This window comes from Silurus meridionalis, chromosome 2 (assembly GCF_014805685.1).
Source record: "Silurus meridionalis isolate SWU-2019-XX chromosome 2, ASM1480568v1, whole genome shotgun sequence".
NCBI classification, from domain to species: domain Eukaryota; kingdom Metazoa; phylum Chordata; class Actinopteri; order Siluriformes; family Siluridae; genus Silurus; species Silurus meridionalis.
The window spans coordinates 26,730,851-26,748,631 of record NC_060885.1 but is presented as its reverse complement, the minus strand read 5'-3'; the positions used below and the strand labels follow the sequence as shown (position 1 = coordinate 26,748,631).

At 42.4% G+C, this 17,781-nt stretch overlaps 1 protein-coding gene across 2 annotated transcripts in view; it reads left to right on the top strand.

The window, feature by feature from the left end:
- si:dkey-157l19.2 (uncharacterized protein KIAA1522 homolog) overlaps positions 1-17,016 on the top strand; it is a 25,305-nt gene extending 8,289 nt beyond the window's left edge. Inside the window, exons 1-8 of one of the 2 annotated variants that reach the window (XM_046872306.1) lie at positions 734-833; positions 1,126-1,368; positions 11,668-11,796; positions 11,916-11,959; positions 12,067-12,208; positions 12,392-12,502; positions 12,618-15,948; positions 16,047-17,016. In XM_046872306.1, coding sequence (XP_046728262.1) covers positions 1,134-1,368; positions 11,668-11,796; positions 11,916-11,959; positions 12,067-12,208; positions 12,392-12,502; positions 12,618-15,925 — 3,969 coding nt within the window. In that variant the 5' untranslated portion in view covers positions 734-833; positions 1,126-1,133 and the 3' untranslated portion in view covers positions 15,926-15,948; positions 16,047-17,016. Of the gene's footprint in view, positions 1-733; positions 834-1,125; positions 1,369-11,667; positions 11,797-11,915; positions 11,960-12,066; positions 12,209-12,391; positions 12,503-12,617; positions 15,949-16,046 lie in introns of those variants that run through there. The other variant, XM_046872299.1, reaches the window with a different exon arrangement.
- The last annotated feature ends 765 nt before the right edge of the window (positions 17,017-17,781 follow it).

Below are 17,781 nucleotides of genomic sequence, written 5' to 3'. Positions count from 1 at the left end.
TCACTCCATTTCTTGTTCTCCACATTTGATTGTGTTCAGCTGTGTTAACACGCTAGCCTAGCATGCTAGTTATTCTAGCTTGTATATATTGTGCTGCAGGTTTCCAGAAACCAAAGGCGTAACTCAACAATACAACATTGTTTGATGTTTTTTGTTGGCTTCTATAATTTAGTATTTGTGTGTGTGTGTGAATGAGAGTCATAACCTGTACACCCCCATACCCCCCACACACACACATTTACACACACACACACACACACACACACACACACACACACACACACACCTCCAGGAAATGCAGGAGCTTTCACACTGAAGTGATATCGCTGACTGATAGTACATAATGTACTGTGTGTGTGGGTAAATGTGTGTGTGAGTGTGATCATAACCTGTACTGCATTCTCAAGTTCACGGTCTTTTGTGGTAGACCATAGTCACTGTGTGTGTGTGTGTGTGTGTGTGTGTGTGTGTGTGTGTGTGTGTGTGTGTGACTGGTTTTTAATCCTCCTGCTCTAGCTGGGTACCTTTCCACACCCTTTTCCCAAACAATTCTCTCTCTCTATCTCTCTTTCTCTCTCACTCTATCTCTTTCTCTCTCTCTCTCTCTCTCTCTCTCTCTCTCTCTCTCTCTCTCTGTGTTTAAGAATATATCTCTAATGCATGAAAATGTGTTAGGGCATGCTAATGTCTGTTTATTAAGTGTGTGTGTGTGTGTGTGTGTGTGTGTGTGTGTGTGTGTGGAGTAAAGGGTGGAGTGTGTGACTGTGTGCTCAGGAATGAAGGGAGAGGTTCCCTGCAGCTGCATGTCCTAAATCACACTCTATGATAAAAAGGTACAGTAGATCCTCCACCCGTAACCGCGTTGCTGCTACAGACTTTACATACACGCAGTTTGGTTTTTGCGGTTTGGGACACGACTGCAGGACGCACGTCTCTTATGCTAACTGTGAAAGCTTTTGTTGTGGCCACTGAATGCTCGACTAGCCAGTAAACACCACTCGCTCCTGTGAACCAGCTGTTGCTATGGAACACCTTATGACCAATCACAATCCAAAATTCACTGTGGTGTTTCTTATTACTGATCGGTGGATGCATAGTTTAATTGTAAACATTTTCCTCCACTAGGTGGCGTGATGTCGAGTGGGCGTGAGTCAGTGGGCGATCTGGTTCCCCGGGACGTGATGGAGGTTTTTAACCAGGAACGACAGAGTAGGCGGGGCAAAAGATCCCGTAGACGGAACACCATTGGCCGCGCGTTCAGCTGGTTTAAGAGCCGGCGCAGAAAAACTCATCGTCTGAACAAAGACAACATCGACCTGCTCACACCTGGATTACCTGTACCAATCTCACTGCCTTCAACCAACACAGGTAAACACCTGTACCCGACACCTGTACCTACACCTGTACCTACACCTGTACCTACACCTGTACCTACACCTGTACCCAACACCTGTACCCAACACCTGTACCAACACCTGTACCAACACCTGTACCAACACCTGTACCAACACCTGTACCTAACAGCAGAAACACACATGAAACCACATTATTAAGACCCCCTACACCTGTACTCACTGCACACCAACACCTGTACTTACCTACACATCCTACCACATGACGAGACCCCCCACACCTATACTTACTGCACCTTAACACCAACACCAACACCTGTACTTAATAAACACACACCAAACTACATCTCCGAGACCCCCTCCCTCTGTACTCACTGTAGCCGATCAGACTGTAGACTGTATCTTTACAGATAAACCCCTGAAAGCTGGATAATACACACAAACAAAAATAGCACACAAACATGCCTGTTCAAATACCTCTCACTCCACCCAATAGTACATACCTCACCTACACCCAACAGAGGTAACACCTGCCCAGATGCTTTTAATTAATTACAAGACTAGTTGCACACATGAAACAGGTACACGTTTATGCTTTTACCATGAGAAGTTTTGTGTACAAATGGTCAAGTATTTTAATTAGCTTTTAACTGGAGTTTACCTGTGTTAGATGTTTAAAGGGGAGGTGGAGTTTATCTGTGTTAGATGTTTAAAGGGGAGGTGGAGTTTACCTGTGTTAGATGTTTAAAAGGGAGGTGGAGTTAACCTGTGTTAGATGTTTAAAAGGGAGGTGGAGTTTACCTGTGTTAGATGTGTAGAGGGGATGTGGAGTTTACCCGTGTTAGATGTTTAAAGGGGAGGTGAAGTTTACCCGTGTTAGATGTTTAAAGGGAGGTGGAGTTTACCTGTGTTAGATGTTTAAAGGGAGGTGGAGTTTACCTGTGTTAGATGTTTAAAGGGAGGTGGAGTTTTTCCTATGCTCGATGTTTAAAGGGAGGTGGAGTTAAACTGTGTTAGATGTTTAAAGGGAGGTGGAGTTAAACTGTGTTAGATGTTTAAAGGGAGGTGGAGTTTACCTTGTTAGATGTTTAAAGGGAGGTGGAGTTAAACTGTGTTAGATGTGTGGAGGGAAGTGGAGTTTACCAGTGTTAGATGTTTAAAGGGAGGTGGGTTTACCGTGTTCGATGTTTAAAGGGAGGTGGAGTTTATCTGTGTTAGATGTTTAAAGGGAGGTGGAGTTTACCTGTGTTAGATGTTTAAAAGGGAGGTGGAGTTTACCTGTGTTAGATGTTTAAAGGAGGTGGAGTTTACCTGTGTTAGATGTGTAGAGGGATGTGGAGTTTACCTGTTAGATGTTTAAAGGGAGGTGAAGTTTACCGTGTTAGATGTTTAAAGGGAGGTGGAGTTTACCTGTGTTAGATGTTTAAAGGAGGTGGAGTTTACCTGTGTTAGATGTTTAAAGGGAGGTGGAGTTTTCCTATGCTCGATGTTTAAAGGGAGGTGGAGTTAAACTGTGTTAGATGTTTAAAGGGAGGTGGAGTTAAACTGTGTTAGATGTTTAAAGGGAGGTGAGTTTACCCATGTTAGATGTTTAAAGGGAGGTGGAGTTTACCTGTGTTAGATGTTTAAAGGGAGGTGGAGTTTACCTGTGTTAGATGTTTAAAGGGAGGTGGAGTTTTTCCCTATGCTCGATGTTTAAAGGGGAGGTGGAGTTAAACTGTGTTAGATGTTTAAAGGGGAGGTGGAGTTAAACTGTGTTAGATGTTTAAAGGGAGGGTGGAGTTTACCTTGTTAGATGTTTAAAGGGAGGTGGAGTTAAACTGTGTTAGATGTGTGGAGGGAAGTGGAGTTTACCAGTGTTAGATGTTTAAAGGGAGGTGGAGTTTACCCGTGTTCGATGTTTAAAGGGAGGTGGAGTTTATCTGTGTTAGATGTTTAAAGGGAGGTGGAGTTTACCTGTGTTAGATGTTTAAAGGGAGGTGGAGTTTACCTGTGTTAGATGTTTAAAGGAGGTGGAGTTTACCTGTGTTAGATGTGTAGAGGGATGTGGAGTTTACCGTGTTAGATGTTTAAAGGGAGGTGAGTTTACCTGTTAGATGTTTAAAGGGAGGTGGAGTTTACCTGTGTTAGATGTTTAAAGGGAGGTGGAGTTTACCTGTGTTAGATGTTTAAAGGGGAGGTGGAGTTTTTCCTATGCTCGATGTTTAAAGGGAGGTGGAGTTAAACTGTGTTAGATGTTTAAAGGGAGGTGGAGTTAAACTGTGTTAGATGTTTAAAGGGAGGGTGGAGTTTACCTTGTTAGATGTTTAAAGGGGAGGTGGAGTTAAACTGTGTTAGATGTGTGGAGGGGAAGTGGAGTTTACCAGTGTTAGATGTTTAAAGGGGAGGTGGAGTTTACCCGTGTTCGATGTTTAAAGGGGAGGTGGCGTTTACCTGTGTTAGATGTTTAAAGGGGAGGTGGAGTTTACCTGTGTTCGATGTTTAAAGGGGAGGTGAAGTTTACCCGTGTTCGATGTTTAAAGCGGAGGTGGAGTTTACCCGTGTTCAATTTTAAGGGGAGATAGAGTTTACCTGTGTTAGATGTTTAAAGGGGAGGTGGAGTTTACCTGAGTTAGATGTTTAAAGGGGAGGTGGAGTTAACCCGTGTTAGATGTTTAAAGGGAGGTGGAGTTGACCTGTGTTAGATGTTTAAAGGGGAGGTGGAGTTTTTCCCTGTGCTCGATGTTTAAAGGGGAGGTGGAGTTAAACTGTGTTCGATGTTTGAAGGGAGGGTGGAGTTTACCTGTGTTCGAAGTTTAAAGGTGAGGTGGAGTTTACCCATGTTCGATGTTTAAAGGGGAGGTGGAGTTTACCTGTGTTCGATGTTTAAAGGGGAGGTGGAGTTTACCTGTGTTCGATGTTTAAAGGGGAGGTGAAGTTTACCCGTGTTAGGTGTTTAAAGTAGAGGTTGAGCTTATTCTTGAATGTGGAGGAGGAGCTCCTGTGTTGTGGTGATCACATCATCTCTGTTAGCTGGATGGTATTGAAGAACAGGTGTTGCTGGTGTGGGTGCTGTGAGGTTATAAAGTGGTTTAGGGTCTTTCTACATTGTGGAATGTGTAAAGTCAAAGGTGCTGAGTGACACCTGGTCCATGCAGTAAGTGCGGATGAAGTCATTTGAAATAGAATTTTATATTTTTATTTGTATACAGTACATTCCAAAAGTCCCTCCGCAGAGACAGATTTAGTACGTGGAAATTTCAAGCAGCTTTTCCAAAGGCAAGAAAACCACATCGCGATACTGTGCAAGATGTAATAAATAAATACACCAGTGAGAATAATTGAGTTTCATTAAACAAATAGTTTCCTATAACCTATTCTACACCGCCAGTGTGGAGAAACTCTGTTTTGAACGAATTGTATTTGTATTACAATTACAAGAATATGGCAATTAAATTAACTATTTGGGTTTAGTTTTCACCAATATTCTTGTATGTAATTTCAGAAATAAAAATGTAAATTTTTCTTAAAGTTCATTAAAAAAATCTCTTCAATTTATTATTGCTCTTTAATAAAGAAAAAGTACTTCTTATCCGATTAATGATTTATCGATGGAAAAATTGTTAGAACATTCTATTACTAAAATTATTGATAGCAGCAGCCCTAATGTGGATAAAGATTCAGAAAAAATTTCACCAATCTGCTCCTGTGAAAGTGATCATAGATCACAGATCATGGAAAGTGAAACTTCAATCTGTCACAGGGTTGTTGGATTTATTCATGCATACTAAATATATTTACTATTAAAAGCTCCTTTCTTTTCACATTTGTTATTTATGGCCTTACCATAAAGAGCTTTTATATTAACTTATTGAGAGAAAACCGGTGTGCAGGAGAATAAAAATGTTCTGAACTTCTCCACTGTTGATTGTGAGAACTTTTTGGACTGTGGTGTTTTCTGAAATGTGGTGTTTTCTGGAAAGCTCATTCTCTTGTCCTTGTAAGATCCTGAACTGTTATCGCAGTTCTGCTGTGATGTTTCAGGCTGTTGAACTGCTCCGTTCTGCTGCACTGCAGAAAGCTAACCTGGAATGTTCTGGAACGTTGGCCTGTTGTGGTGTGTATGCAGCTCTGGCCTTGGGGTTTTTGGAACACCCTCTTTGCATCTAAGAAGTTGGGATGGTTGAGTGTGAAGTGTCATTTTGTTCTGGAACCCTGAGCAGGTACCTTCAGGATGTGTGAAGTGCCGATGAGAGATCTGCAGCGCAGGAAAACCCGGCACACAGGAGCCATAACATAGAGAACACATGAACCGCATTTAAGTGTTTGTCACCACGGCACAGTCTCACAGACACACAGCGACTGCATTCAGATATAACACACACACGTGCGCGTGCACTTTCCACAGCACGAGCGGGAATGCTGGTTTCTGTTTGTTTAAACACCCAGACAACAGAACGTTCTGGTTTGTGATTTCCCACAATGCCCTGCGGCATGTTTGCTTTCTGTGGGTGTCACTTGAACAGTGTGACTCATCACTGTGACCTTCGACCCCTCCAGGATTCTCTCTTTCGCTCTCTCTCTCTCTCTCACACACACACACACACACACACACACACACACACACACACACACACAAAACCTGCCACAAGCTAGACTTGTGCACCGAGTTTGTCGCGTCTGATAGGTATTTCCATTCGTATTCAAACAAATTGTCACTTTTCGATTCTGTTATTTTAAATCAGCAAGGTCAGTAAAACCCCACTATCACTAAGCCCAACACACACACACACACACACACACACACACACACACACACACACACATTTGTAAGGCAGTGTGTGAGCAAAAGGGTGTTAACGTGTTCCTGCGGCTTTGCCGAGACGTGACTCTCCTGAATGGGAATGTAAACCTTGAGAGGTTATAAGGAATTTCTCCTTGAACTCTGTGTGTGTGTGTGTGTGTGTGTGTGTGTGTGTGTGTGTGTGTGTGTGTGTGCCTTATCACCTCATTGCTGTAACTCTGGTAGCTTTTAGAAGAACAACGCCTTAAAATCTGTCTTAAATAGCTTCATGCAGGAGGCACAAAATCTGTCTGCACTACCACACACACACACACACACACACACACACACGCACACACACACGTACACAGCCACACCCAACCCTGCACACACACATACACAAACATACAGTTGCATACATAGCTTCAAGAACAAAATGCACCGTCTCTAATCAGGACTATAATGATTCATACCAATAAAGCACTAAGCTTAGATTACTGGAGGTATATGCGTGTGTGTGTGTGTGTGTGTGTGTGTGTGTGTGTGTGTGTGTGTGCTGCAGAAGGGCTTTGATGTTTGTGCATTAGTGTACAGACTGTATAATATTTAAAAACCCACCAAGAACTTGAGCTTGATTGTGATTGCAAATGCGAGAAGCTCAGAACATAACACACACATGCCAAGTTCTTCTGGGTTCTACCTCTGCTCTTAGTCCAGCACAGAACCTGTGTGTGTGTGTGTGTGTGTGTGTGTGTGTGTGTGTGTGTGTGTGTGTGTGTCTGTTTGTCTGTCTGTCTGCTCTACTCTGTTCGTATAAGGCTTGTGGTTTAGGGATCAGGGTAACTGAGCCGTCGTGATCTAGAACCCGCGGCTGATTGTTTCGAGAGAATTTTGCGCTGATTTGTCAAAGATGCACTCTAGAACACTGATCTGTCATGTTCTAGAGTAACAGGCTGTTGTGTTTTGGGGTTAGTTTTTGTGGTTCTAAAGGGCCACAGTGTAGCATTAAAGCATTCTAGTTTGTGTTCCACAACTGAGCTGTTGTCCTTTTGCACTTCTCTTGTTGCAGTCCAGAGCCCTCCAGAACGATTATTTAGTTTTTTAAGGACTAGAAGTCGGGTTCTAGAATTTGTTATTGCATTTCAGAAGGCTCAAGTGGTTAGGTGTAACGGTGCTCTAGAATCCTGTTCATTCTGGATTGATGATGCTTGGTGCTGGGAAATGATCTGTAGAAGTGAAAATAGAAAATAGAGTAGAAGTGTGTGTAAACAGGAAACTCAGACAGGCTCAATGCAGTTCCATGCAGTTATATCACACAGATCAGCACCGGATCTACCCAAGTGATCTAGGGTTCTAATTATCTCCGAGATCTGCACAGGCAGTGACATAATGTACAGGAACACAGTTGGTTCTGTAGTGTTTCAGGTTTATCTCCAGACTCATACATGCAGCACAGACTTTACACTGTATATCTACTGTTCTAGAACCAGGCACCTCCTAGAACCCTGGTTATTTTTTGTTTGTTCCGTTGTTCACAGCAGAGCACTGTGAGAGCCTCGAGCTATGTTGCAATGTGTGTAATGTAAATAAGGGCGCAACATGTTCTGCTCAAACACAGCCACGGAAATCAAACACAGTACTTTTCAGAAGTTCTGCGATGAAGCAAACGTGTGTGAGAGATGTCTGTACACAGAGTTATATAATTTATAAGCCACACCTACAGTACAGCTCCTAATCCTATCTGCTTAGAGCTGGTTACAATACACTTATTGGGGTGCAGGTAGAGGGGTGCCAAAACTTTGTGCAAAGTAACAGATAAGCAGTCAGTCATTGTTTCTGGTTAGATTTTAACACCCTGCTTGTTATTAATGAGTGTGATTATTAGTGTGCACTTCTAGTGTATGTAGTGAACAAGGTCTGTGAGCAACAACCAGTTCTTTACTGTGTGTGTGCAGGAGAGAGTGCTGACGTTAATCTAAGAGTGACGCCATCACTTATTGACGAATTGGTTTTTTAATCACTGAGTGCTCAGCTGTGTGTGTTTGATGTTCAGGCCTGAGAGTCACAGCATGTCAATGATCAGCCAGAGCACACACACACACACACACACACACACACACACACACACACATGTCCAGCATCCTGTGTTTGACTTTTGACTTTATTAATCTCCATCCTGTAAAACAGAAATCCCTTCCTTTAGGAAATAAGCGCTGCAGTGTGAACAAAAGGCGATCTCAGGTGGAATATAAACATGTTGACGGTGTGATGGTGTGAGCGTGGTGTTGCGTGTCTCGCTCCAGTTCAAACTCATTTGTTTTCCCTAAACACTGCCCAAGGAAGCTATAATATGCAAAAGAAAAAGCCTGTAAGGGAAGATCCGGTCTGCGTGTGTGTGTGTGTGTGTGTGTGTGTGTGTGTGTGTGTGTGTGTGTGTGTGTGAGTTTACATGCAGACTATGTTTCAATGTGTGTGGGTGTGTGTTATTCCAAAGTTTCACACACACACACACATTCCCACACACACATTCCCACACAGACTAAGTGTGAAGTCGGAAAACCAGTTCCATGATCCACAGTACACACTCTGACTCCAAAACCACAACACACACTTTAGCTCTCGGCTAACATCACCATCAAGAATAGAGAATCAGGTACATAAGAACACTCGCATTGCTAAGTGGATTCTTTAGCAGCGTGACCAGAGCCTTCGGGTCATGGTGAGCATGGCTGAGCTGTACATTTCACTTTTAATTCGTTCTTTGTTTAGGTAAGGGGAAATTCCATGGAGCGTCCGCCAAGCCGCTGTGAATTACATAATAGTGCACAAAAATCAATAAATAATCATTAATAAAGTTTTAAAGTAAATATTAACAACTCATCACTGAGAAACTATATTCAGTATAAAAATGGATCAAGGCTTTTGTGTGTGTGTGTGTGTTTTGTGTGTGTCTCCCTATAACTGTATCTCTGTGTCCCGGCTCACTCTGTCTCACTGTATCTCTGTGTTACATTGTGCCTCTGTTTCTCTCTATCTGTATTTATCTCCAATTACACACACACACACACACACACACACACACACACACACACACACACACACACACACACACACAAAATTTAGTGAGTCAGTGTGTGTGGTGGGGAGGTATCTATTTAGAATCACTGTCTTTTTACAGTGTATCTGTACTGCAGTGAAGCTCTGTGTTGTTTCACACTTGATCACTGACACTGGACTATTTCCTGCTCCAGGTGTCTGCAAGTCTGTGCAGGTTCAGATTGTTTTCTTTTTCCTGCAAATGTTCCTCAGAAGCTGTTCCTTATAGGGGCTGTGTGTGTGTGTGTGTGTGTGTGTGTGTGTGTGTGTGTGTGTGTGTGTGTGTGTCCATCCATGACCTAGCAGACATAACAATCTCTTAAGATCTCTCTCACACACACACACACATACACACACATAGATATGCATTCCTGTGAACTGTCAGACCTCAAATCATGACATCATTCACCATGACATCATTCACTGTGGGTCTAATCCAGTGTCTGATCTCTGAGAGTGGTCAATCTGTTTCAGCTGCATGCACTCATTAACACATGGTTAAGAGTGATGAATGAACATCTCCAGAGGCCTGGTACAGCTCAGAATCAAGCCTGAATCCTGTTTTACTTTTATACATGTTATTTCCCTGCTATTCATTTCCTCTGCGTTCTTCTTTATCTCTGGCTCAGCAAACACCTGGAGCCTGAGTGGAGAGAGGGCGAGTCAGGACAAAATGGAGTTTGTGCAACATGTGTGTTCATGCTCACCCGAACAGGGAGTGAGAAAAGTGAGACTAAGAGGGAGACATGTACAGAGGGAGAGATACATGAGGATAGAGAGAGCGAGAGAGAGGATAGAGACACACATAGTGAGCGAGAGAGAGAGAGAGAGAGAGAGACATGGAGACAGAAAATAAAGAACAGCAGAGACACAAGGCAGAGAGAGCATTGTGATGTTCTGTGAAACAGGAAAAGAGAGACACACTGAAAGGGAGAAAGAAATACAGAATGACAGAGAGAGAGAGAAACAGAGAGAGGAAAGCAAACAGACAGACAGACAGAGACGGACAGAGGGGAAACAGTCAGACAGAGACAGACAGAGAGAGAGAGAGAGAGAGAGAGAGAGAGAGACAGTCAGCTAGATACAGACAGACTGAGAAAAAGACAGTCAGCTAGATACAGACAGACAGACACAGAGAGACAGACAGACAGAGAGATATAGGGAGAGAAAGAGAGACAGACAGACAGAGAGAGATATAGGGAGAGACAGACAGACAGAGAGAGATATAGGGAGCGAAAGAGAGAGAGAGAGAGAGAGAGAGAGAGAGAGAGAGAGAGACAGTCAGCTAGATACAGACAGACTGAGAAAAGACAGTCAGCTAGATACAGACAGACAGAGATATAGGGAGAGAAAGAGACAGACAGACAGACAGAGAGAGATATAGGGAGAGACAGACAGACAGACAGAGAGAGATATAGGGAGCGAAAGAGAGACAGACAGACAGACAGAGAGATATAGGAAGCGAAAGAGAGACCGAGAGAGATATAGGGAGAGAAAGAGAGACAGACAGACAGTGAGAGATATAGGGAGATATAGGGAGAGACAGAGAGAGACAGAGACAGAGAGAGAGAGAGAGAGAGAGAGAATAAGACATATTGTGGGTGTTCATGCCGGTTTTCTCTTGAATGCGTGTGGGGCTCTGTGATGGTTTTTCCTGGATGAGGAACAGCCCCAAGCAAAAATTAAGGAAAAACCAGATCAATATTTTTGGGTCATGTTTCCTAAGATTCTGAGTGATTGTTATTAATCTGTAAAGAGAACGCTGATATTTAGTTGGAAAAGTGTAAATCTATGTAAGATTTCACTTTTAACTTGACCAAACTGCTCTTATAGCTGCTTCTAGGTGCTGAGTCACTTCCTGTTTATTAAGAAACATGTATAAAATGAGTAACTGAAGTATGCTGACAGTGTCGGTGTCTGAAGTGTTTAAATGTTGCTCCTTCTCTTACACCACATTGTGAAACAGTGCTTGTGCTTTATATTGGTCAGGCAGGAGATGATGAATCACTTTCAATCCCCTTTAAACTATCGGCTGTGTCTGAAACGTTGTGCAACAGGATTTTTCAACGAGCTGCGATTCAGTTGCGCCCTTTAGTGGTGGTTAAACTCTATTTATTCTACAAGCAGAAATAACTTAACAAGACTTTTTCCACCTGTAAGATATACGTTTATTTCAAATAATACAAATGTTATATTTATTTGGTAATGGACTTAATGGTTAACAGGTGATTGTTTTTAATGATATGTGTAGTGGAAACCGTTGATTTTCTGTGATGCATATAATACTGAGTACTACATTAATGCTAATGATCTAGATGAGATAAATCAGTTATTAAACGTTCATAAATACTTATTAATTTGTTTGTGATTAAGAATATTTTTTACCATAGAGAAAAAGTTTTTAATACTCTCCTTTCTCCCTCTTCCTGTCTGTCTCTTTCTCTGTATACCATAAAGTGGTAGGTGAGACATCATGTCCTTTACAGCACTTCCAAAAGAATGTGTTTATTGAGGGAAATCAACCAAAATACGTACAGGATTTGCACACAGAGGCTGAGGAGGGTCGGAAACTCCTGCAACAAGATGGTATGTCCTCATGAAGTGCTGTAGGCAACATGGAACTGCTGAAGTGTATTTATTATATTGACTATACTGCACTACAATCTGCCTTTTAATTTTAGATAATATTTTTTTCCATTCTCCAGAAAACAGGATTGGTGTGGACTTTCAGGATGACCAGAGCATCATTGTACGTATCTTACTGGCAGTATATCAGATGAAATGTGTGTATAAAAACATCACCATTCGTTAGTTTTAAGAGTTTTCCTTACGTGGACAACATTCTTTTCCATGCAGTCAACAGTGACTGCTCGCACGGACGACGATATGAGCTTCAGCGAACTGAGAATGTCAGAGTCTGAGAGTACAGCTGCTGATACGATCTCCACACGTTCCATTACTTCCTACCAGTCTTCACGTTCTGGACTCACACGGCAAGGTACAACCTTGTGTACAAGATTGACTTCATTTCATTCTAGTTTATAATGCCAAGGAGGGTATGTATGGGAAAGTCAAACAAAGCTAAGCTAAATTTGACCTAGAATAATCTTAATCCTTTATAATGGTGTAATTTAACCATTGGTTCAGTAGTGTTTATCTTCTTGTGTAACCTTGTATGCAGGCTCCACCTTCAGGCCACTGAAAGAGGACAAGAAACATGGCAAGAGTAAATCAAGGGGAAAAAAGATGGGTATGTTCAAAGGAATACCAAGACATGTACAGAAAGAACTGGGTATGTTTTTTATTTAAGCAAAAAACTTTACAAATAAAAATAGTTTAAATTTACAAAGTAATATTTTTTTTTTTTGCCTTACTAATATATATTGTGGCTCATTTCCCAAATCAAGGGCTTGACCGAGCTGCTTGGACAGCATCCCAGTTCACTGATGCTCAGCTATCCAACGGAGGCGTAAGCATTTCTACAGTCATTCCCACTCTGGATAGCATATCCGTTGCCTCAGTCCCAGATGGAGTAATAATGCACCAGCAGAGCATGACCAGTCTTCAGATGGACAATAAACCACAGCTCCCTCTACAGGACGAGCAGCATGATGATCTCACTCTCCTTTGGCAGATCCATTCGTTTGATCCACAGAGGCCGAATTCACTAGCTGTTCCATGGATGACCACGTCTGGCAACTTAGTCTCTAACCAGGTCATGTATGTCTCCCCTGAGGCCACATACATGTCCAAGATCATCCCAAATGCGATACTTCCTCCATCTGTGGACGTGGTTGAACTAAGCCGCAACAGAAGTCGCAGCAGCGTTCGCATGGTGAGTAAGAGCAGCCTGGTATCGGCCAGTCCAGCTCCATCAAGAGCCTCATCCCGGGCATCCTCAAGGATGTCCTCACGGGCTCCATCACTGATGTCCTCAAGGGTCTCTTCTCGGGCTTCCACCTATCGGACTGCTACTCTCTCTGAGTGTTCTGGCTGGAGCCACTCATCATCATCAGATACACTGGTCTCTGATTCCTCCACTATTTCTAGCAGCAGCACTCCTCGAGTGGCCAGCAGGACAAGTGAGGCAGAGGACACAGATGGACCTTTTGTGGCCAGAAATTATCCTGGTGCCCAAAAAATCTCTTTTAAGCCTGTGCAGTTTAATGGTAACATCCAAAAAGAGCAAGCTTGCAAGCCAGGATCCACAGATCCTATTAATCGCAGCCTATCAGTGATGAAAAAGAGCAAGAAACCACCGCCTCCGCCAAGTCGTTCATACTCGCTGCATTCACGTATACATGCAAGGACAATTGCTGAGAAAAAATCTATGGAAAATGCGTCTCCGAAAGTCGAATCGCCCTACAGCACCTATAAAAGTCAGAATGGCAACACCTCAGTTAAAGAGAACTTGACAAGCCAAAGAGCAGTGTTAGCAGAACTACAGTTAAAGAATGGCCAGATCCATGCAGGCAACATACCCTATTCATACCCTAAAGGAGAGAGACAAAGGAATAATCTCAAGCATTTTCTACCTTCTATTAATAGTCTAACTGCTAATGGTATGGTTGCTTCACCAGCTGTGAAGACTCTTATGGTGCTCCTTGATGTCCCAGATCCTCCCAAAATTCTAGCTCCACCTCCACCTCCGCCTGAGACATGGGCGCACAATCAGCAAACCTTTGAACTACTGTGCGGACGTGGACCAGTGAACTTTGAGCGTTGGGCCCAAAAGAGAGGTCTGAAGGTTACAGTTCCAGTCCAGTTGGTTCAAGGGAAAATACCTGCCACAAATCAAGCAAGAAATGTAATGAAGGACAATATAGCAGCACCTCAAGAATATATGACTACTCCTACAAAAATATCTGTTGAGGTTCAACCACCTCATGGGACGTTTCTGACTTTACCCGGACTTACCCATGTATGTCACTCCCCATCTCCTTCCCCACCTCCTGAACATATACCTCCTCTGCCCCCAACAGACCCAGTTATTCCTTTAAAAGAAGATTCTGCCCAGTTTCAAGAACCTATTGATGAGGTCATATTTCCACCTCCACACCCTTTGTTCCCACCACCCCCACCTCCAACAATGGTCCCCCACCCACATCTACCAGGTGGGCAGGATGAAACAGACCTTCCCATGCCACCTTCTCTAAGATTTTTATTAAATGTGCCCCCAGTATCACAGGATGCAAAGCCTTTAGCATTAGAGGAAGCTGCATCTTCTCTGGCTCAGAAAATCCCACCTCCTCCAGCATTCGCCCCTGCTCCACCAATGATCCCACCTTCTCCACGAGCAATGCAACCTCCTGTAGTGACAGTCCCATCACCTCCAACATCAAAAACTCCTCCTCCACCAGTAGTAGTCCCTCCTCCACCACCAGTAATCCCTATACCTCCTCCACCAGTAATCCCTACTGCTCCACCACTGATCTCTTCTTCTCCTAAGGGATTCCCAACTTCTCCAAAGCAAACCCCTCCGGACGTATCCTTAAAACAAGGTCAGATCACAACCAAACCCTTTTATGTTCTTCCACCACCACCCTTACCCACAGATCTTAAGAGAGAAGTTAAAGCCATCACAACTGACAAACAGGAAAAACAGCCATCTCCACCAACCTCCCACACCATTACAACCACAGAGGAGAGTCCTACTCCAATGATTACACCATCCTTGTTACAGAATGTTCGTCTCAGGTCAATAAGGTCCCATGTGAACCAGACAGAAACTCATAGTGGACTTCCAAAGCAAAAGCATCAGACCAATCAAGAGGCACCCCAAAAGCCAATTAGAAGGTCTTTAATTTTCATTACACCAGAGGTTCCTTCACAATCAGCTCCAGATCAAAAGGATAACACACTACCCGCTAACACTGTACAGGAGAATGAGGGCACTAGTTTGTCATCAGACCTCCAACCCAAAGCTGAAACAAAGGTACTCTTGTCTGGAACTGATAACCAGGTTCCACCAGACGTAATACCGGAACCCATCAGCCTAGTCAGCATTAGGGACCAAAAACCTCAAGAAGTGAGCAGTGCAACCATCAGTGAACCTGTGTCTGCAGATCCTGAAACAAAGATCGAAGTGCAGGACATCCAAAATGCACCACCTGAATCATCAACTATTGTAACCCCTGCTGAACCAAAAAATAAACCGACTGACAATGACATGAAAGAAAATCTAAATAACTCCTGTGAAACAAAAGACAAGGTTCAACCAGAGCAAGATGTTAAAAATCCAAAGCCCCAAACTTTAATACCCAATTCTCCTAAGTTAAATCCTGCTCAAAAATTAGCTCCACCTAGCGTTCCTTCTTCCATGTGCCTCCAGGAGGTTATTAGGCGGAAAACTGCTGCCATGTCGTCCCCAGACAACCAATCAAAGCGCTTGAGTCTGCTGCATTCCCCTCCTCTGTCTGCAGGGCCCATCTCGCCCACGTCCACAGCAAACTTCATCTTCTCTAAAAACCCAAAGAAGGTGATGATAGAAAAACCTCCTTCATCTCCAGAGTCCAAATTAGATCTGAGAAAGACCCTGGTGCACGAGTTGAATTCTCTGTCTCAAACATCCAGACCTGCTGCTGATCTCCGGAATGCAAAAGCTAAAGTCCCTCCTCCGGTTGCCAGGAAACCCAGTACTAAGAGTGAAAACATTACCCATAATTCTTCAGAGAGTCACGTGGACACTGAGCATGTGCAAACTGCTGGTCAGTGAGCACAGCTAGAGGGGGAAAAAAGGTATGGTCTGGTGGCTTTTGTTTTCATCCATAAATCACATTTAAAACAAATAGAAAATTAATTTTTTACTCAGGTTTATAATCTGTGTTCTCTGGCAGGTGACGGACGATTCAACGACTGGGATCTGAAATTCCTTGCGCACTTTCCTGCATGTGTCTGTGTCTGTGTGTGTGTGTGTGTGTGTGTGTGTGTGTGTGTGTGTGTGTGTGTGTGTGTGTGTGTATTTGTTTACCAGGAAACTGAAGTGACAAGGCTCTCTGAGAGAAAGCTTATTGAATGGTAAAGTGCAGAAAACAACGATGAAGTGGGGGAAGGAGGAAAGTGTAGAATGATGAAGAGGAAGAAATATAGGTATGGATAGAATTAATAGAGGAAGTAAAACTGATAAGAAAAGAAAAGGACATCGAGAAAGGAACAAACACGTTGGATTTCTGTATTTGTAATACAGCAGAAAAGCTTTTAGGTTTGTTTTTGGGTTTTTTTTTTCTTTTGTTTTTTTTGCAGAAGGTGTTGGTCTTTAAGACATTAAGAAAATTTCTGATGTATATAATTTCCAATGTACAGATTTAACTTTCTGCCCAGAACAAATTTAAACAGGTCTATTGACTGGACCTCCTTTAATTATGTTTGATTTTTAATATATGATATTTCTTTGTGCACTACTATCCTGTATTTGGGGAAATCACTGAAATAGGACCTCTATCATTTCCTGAATTACTGCTGTATTATTAAAAACATTTTTGTCTAACTTATTGTTTAGAAAAGAGTGATCCGATGTTCGTCTGAACGCTAGCTTCATCTCTGGTCCAGTCTCGTTTAACTGCTTATCTTTTGCTTTATTGTCCTTGTGATGATTTGAGTTGATAAGTATATCAAATATATTTACAGGAAGCAGTATAGCATGTTTGATGTTACCATTTATAACAGGCATTGTTACGTAGCCTGAAATCGCTTTTGTTGAAAGAACAGTATGGTAAGCACCTTATAATCACCACTGACCTACACACTGGATTATAAACAGGTCTTTCTTCAAAATGATCAAATATTAAACACATGCTGAGGCATGCATTTGTCTGTCTGTTTGTATGAAAATGTATACAACACTGCTGCTGAATTCTGCATTGTGATTGGTCAGAAAGTAGTCATTAATTCTCTATGTGACAGTAGTGCAGGTTGATAGTAACTGATATGTTATGGTTTCTACGGTAATGGCTCATTCACAGGGATGTGTACAGCACACATTCCGCATAAACCTGTTTTCCTTGACTGATGAGTGCCAGAAAGTCATTGTGTGTGTTAAAGTAAAATACTGCAAACACATGGGTAGAGGACTGGCAGGAAGTGCTGACAAATTAAATGTGCAAGTTTTCTCCATTTAATATGTTTTTTTAAATTTAAATATATTTACATTTTTTTATTTTTTTTACCATCAAAGCCACCACACGACCCCCTAAAACCTGGAAATATGAAATTTTTTAATTTTACTGAAAATAATTTATCGTGCTGTTCTATGTAAGTATCCAGTCAATCTGCATTGAGCAGTGAATTTGGAAAGTTCTTTGTAGAAATGGGGAAGGCACGGCTACGACACACTTCCAGGATCATCTCTGCTTATAAAGCCAAGTTTATGTTTATTTGAAATAATTCTGTTCCTGAGCACTGCCAAAACCAAAACAAATACACACAAGAAATATGACCAGACATATTTCTTCACAGCTTTATATTAATTTCGGATAAAAAATTGTGTTAGAGCTTTAAAGCTTGTGTACAACCCCTGCTTCTAAATACTCTATTTGCATCTATATTACTGTGTTCATGAGCTGCTGGATGGAT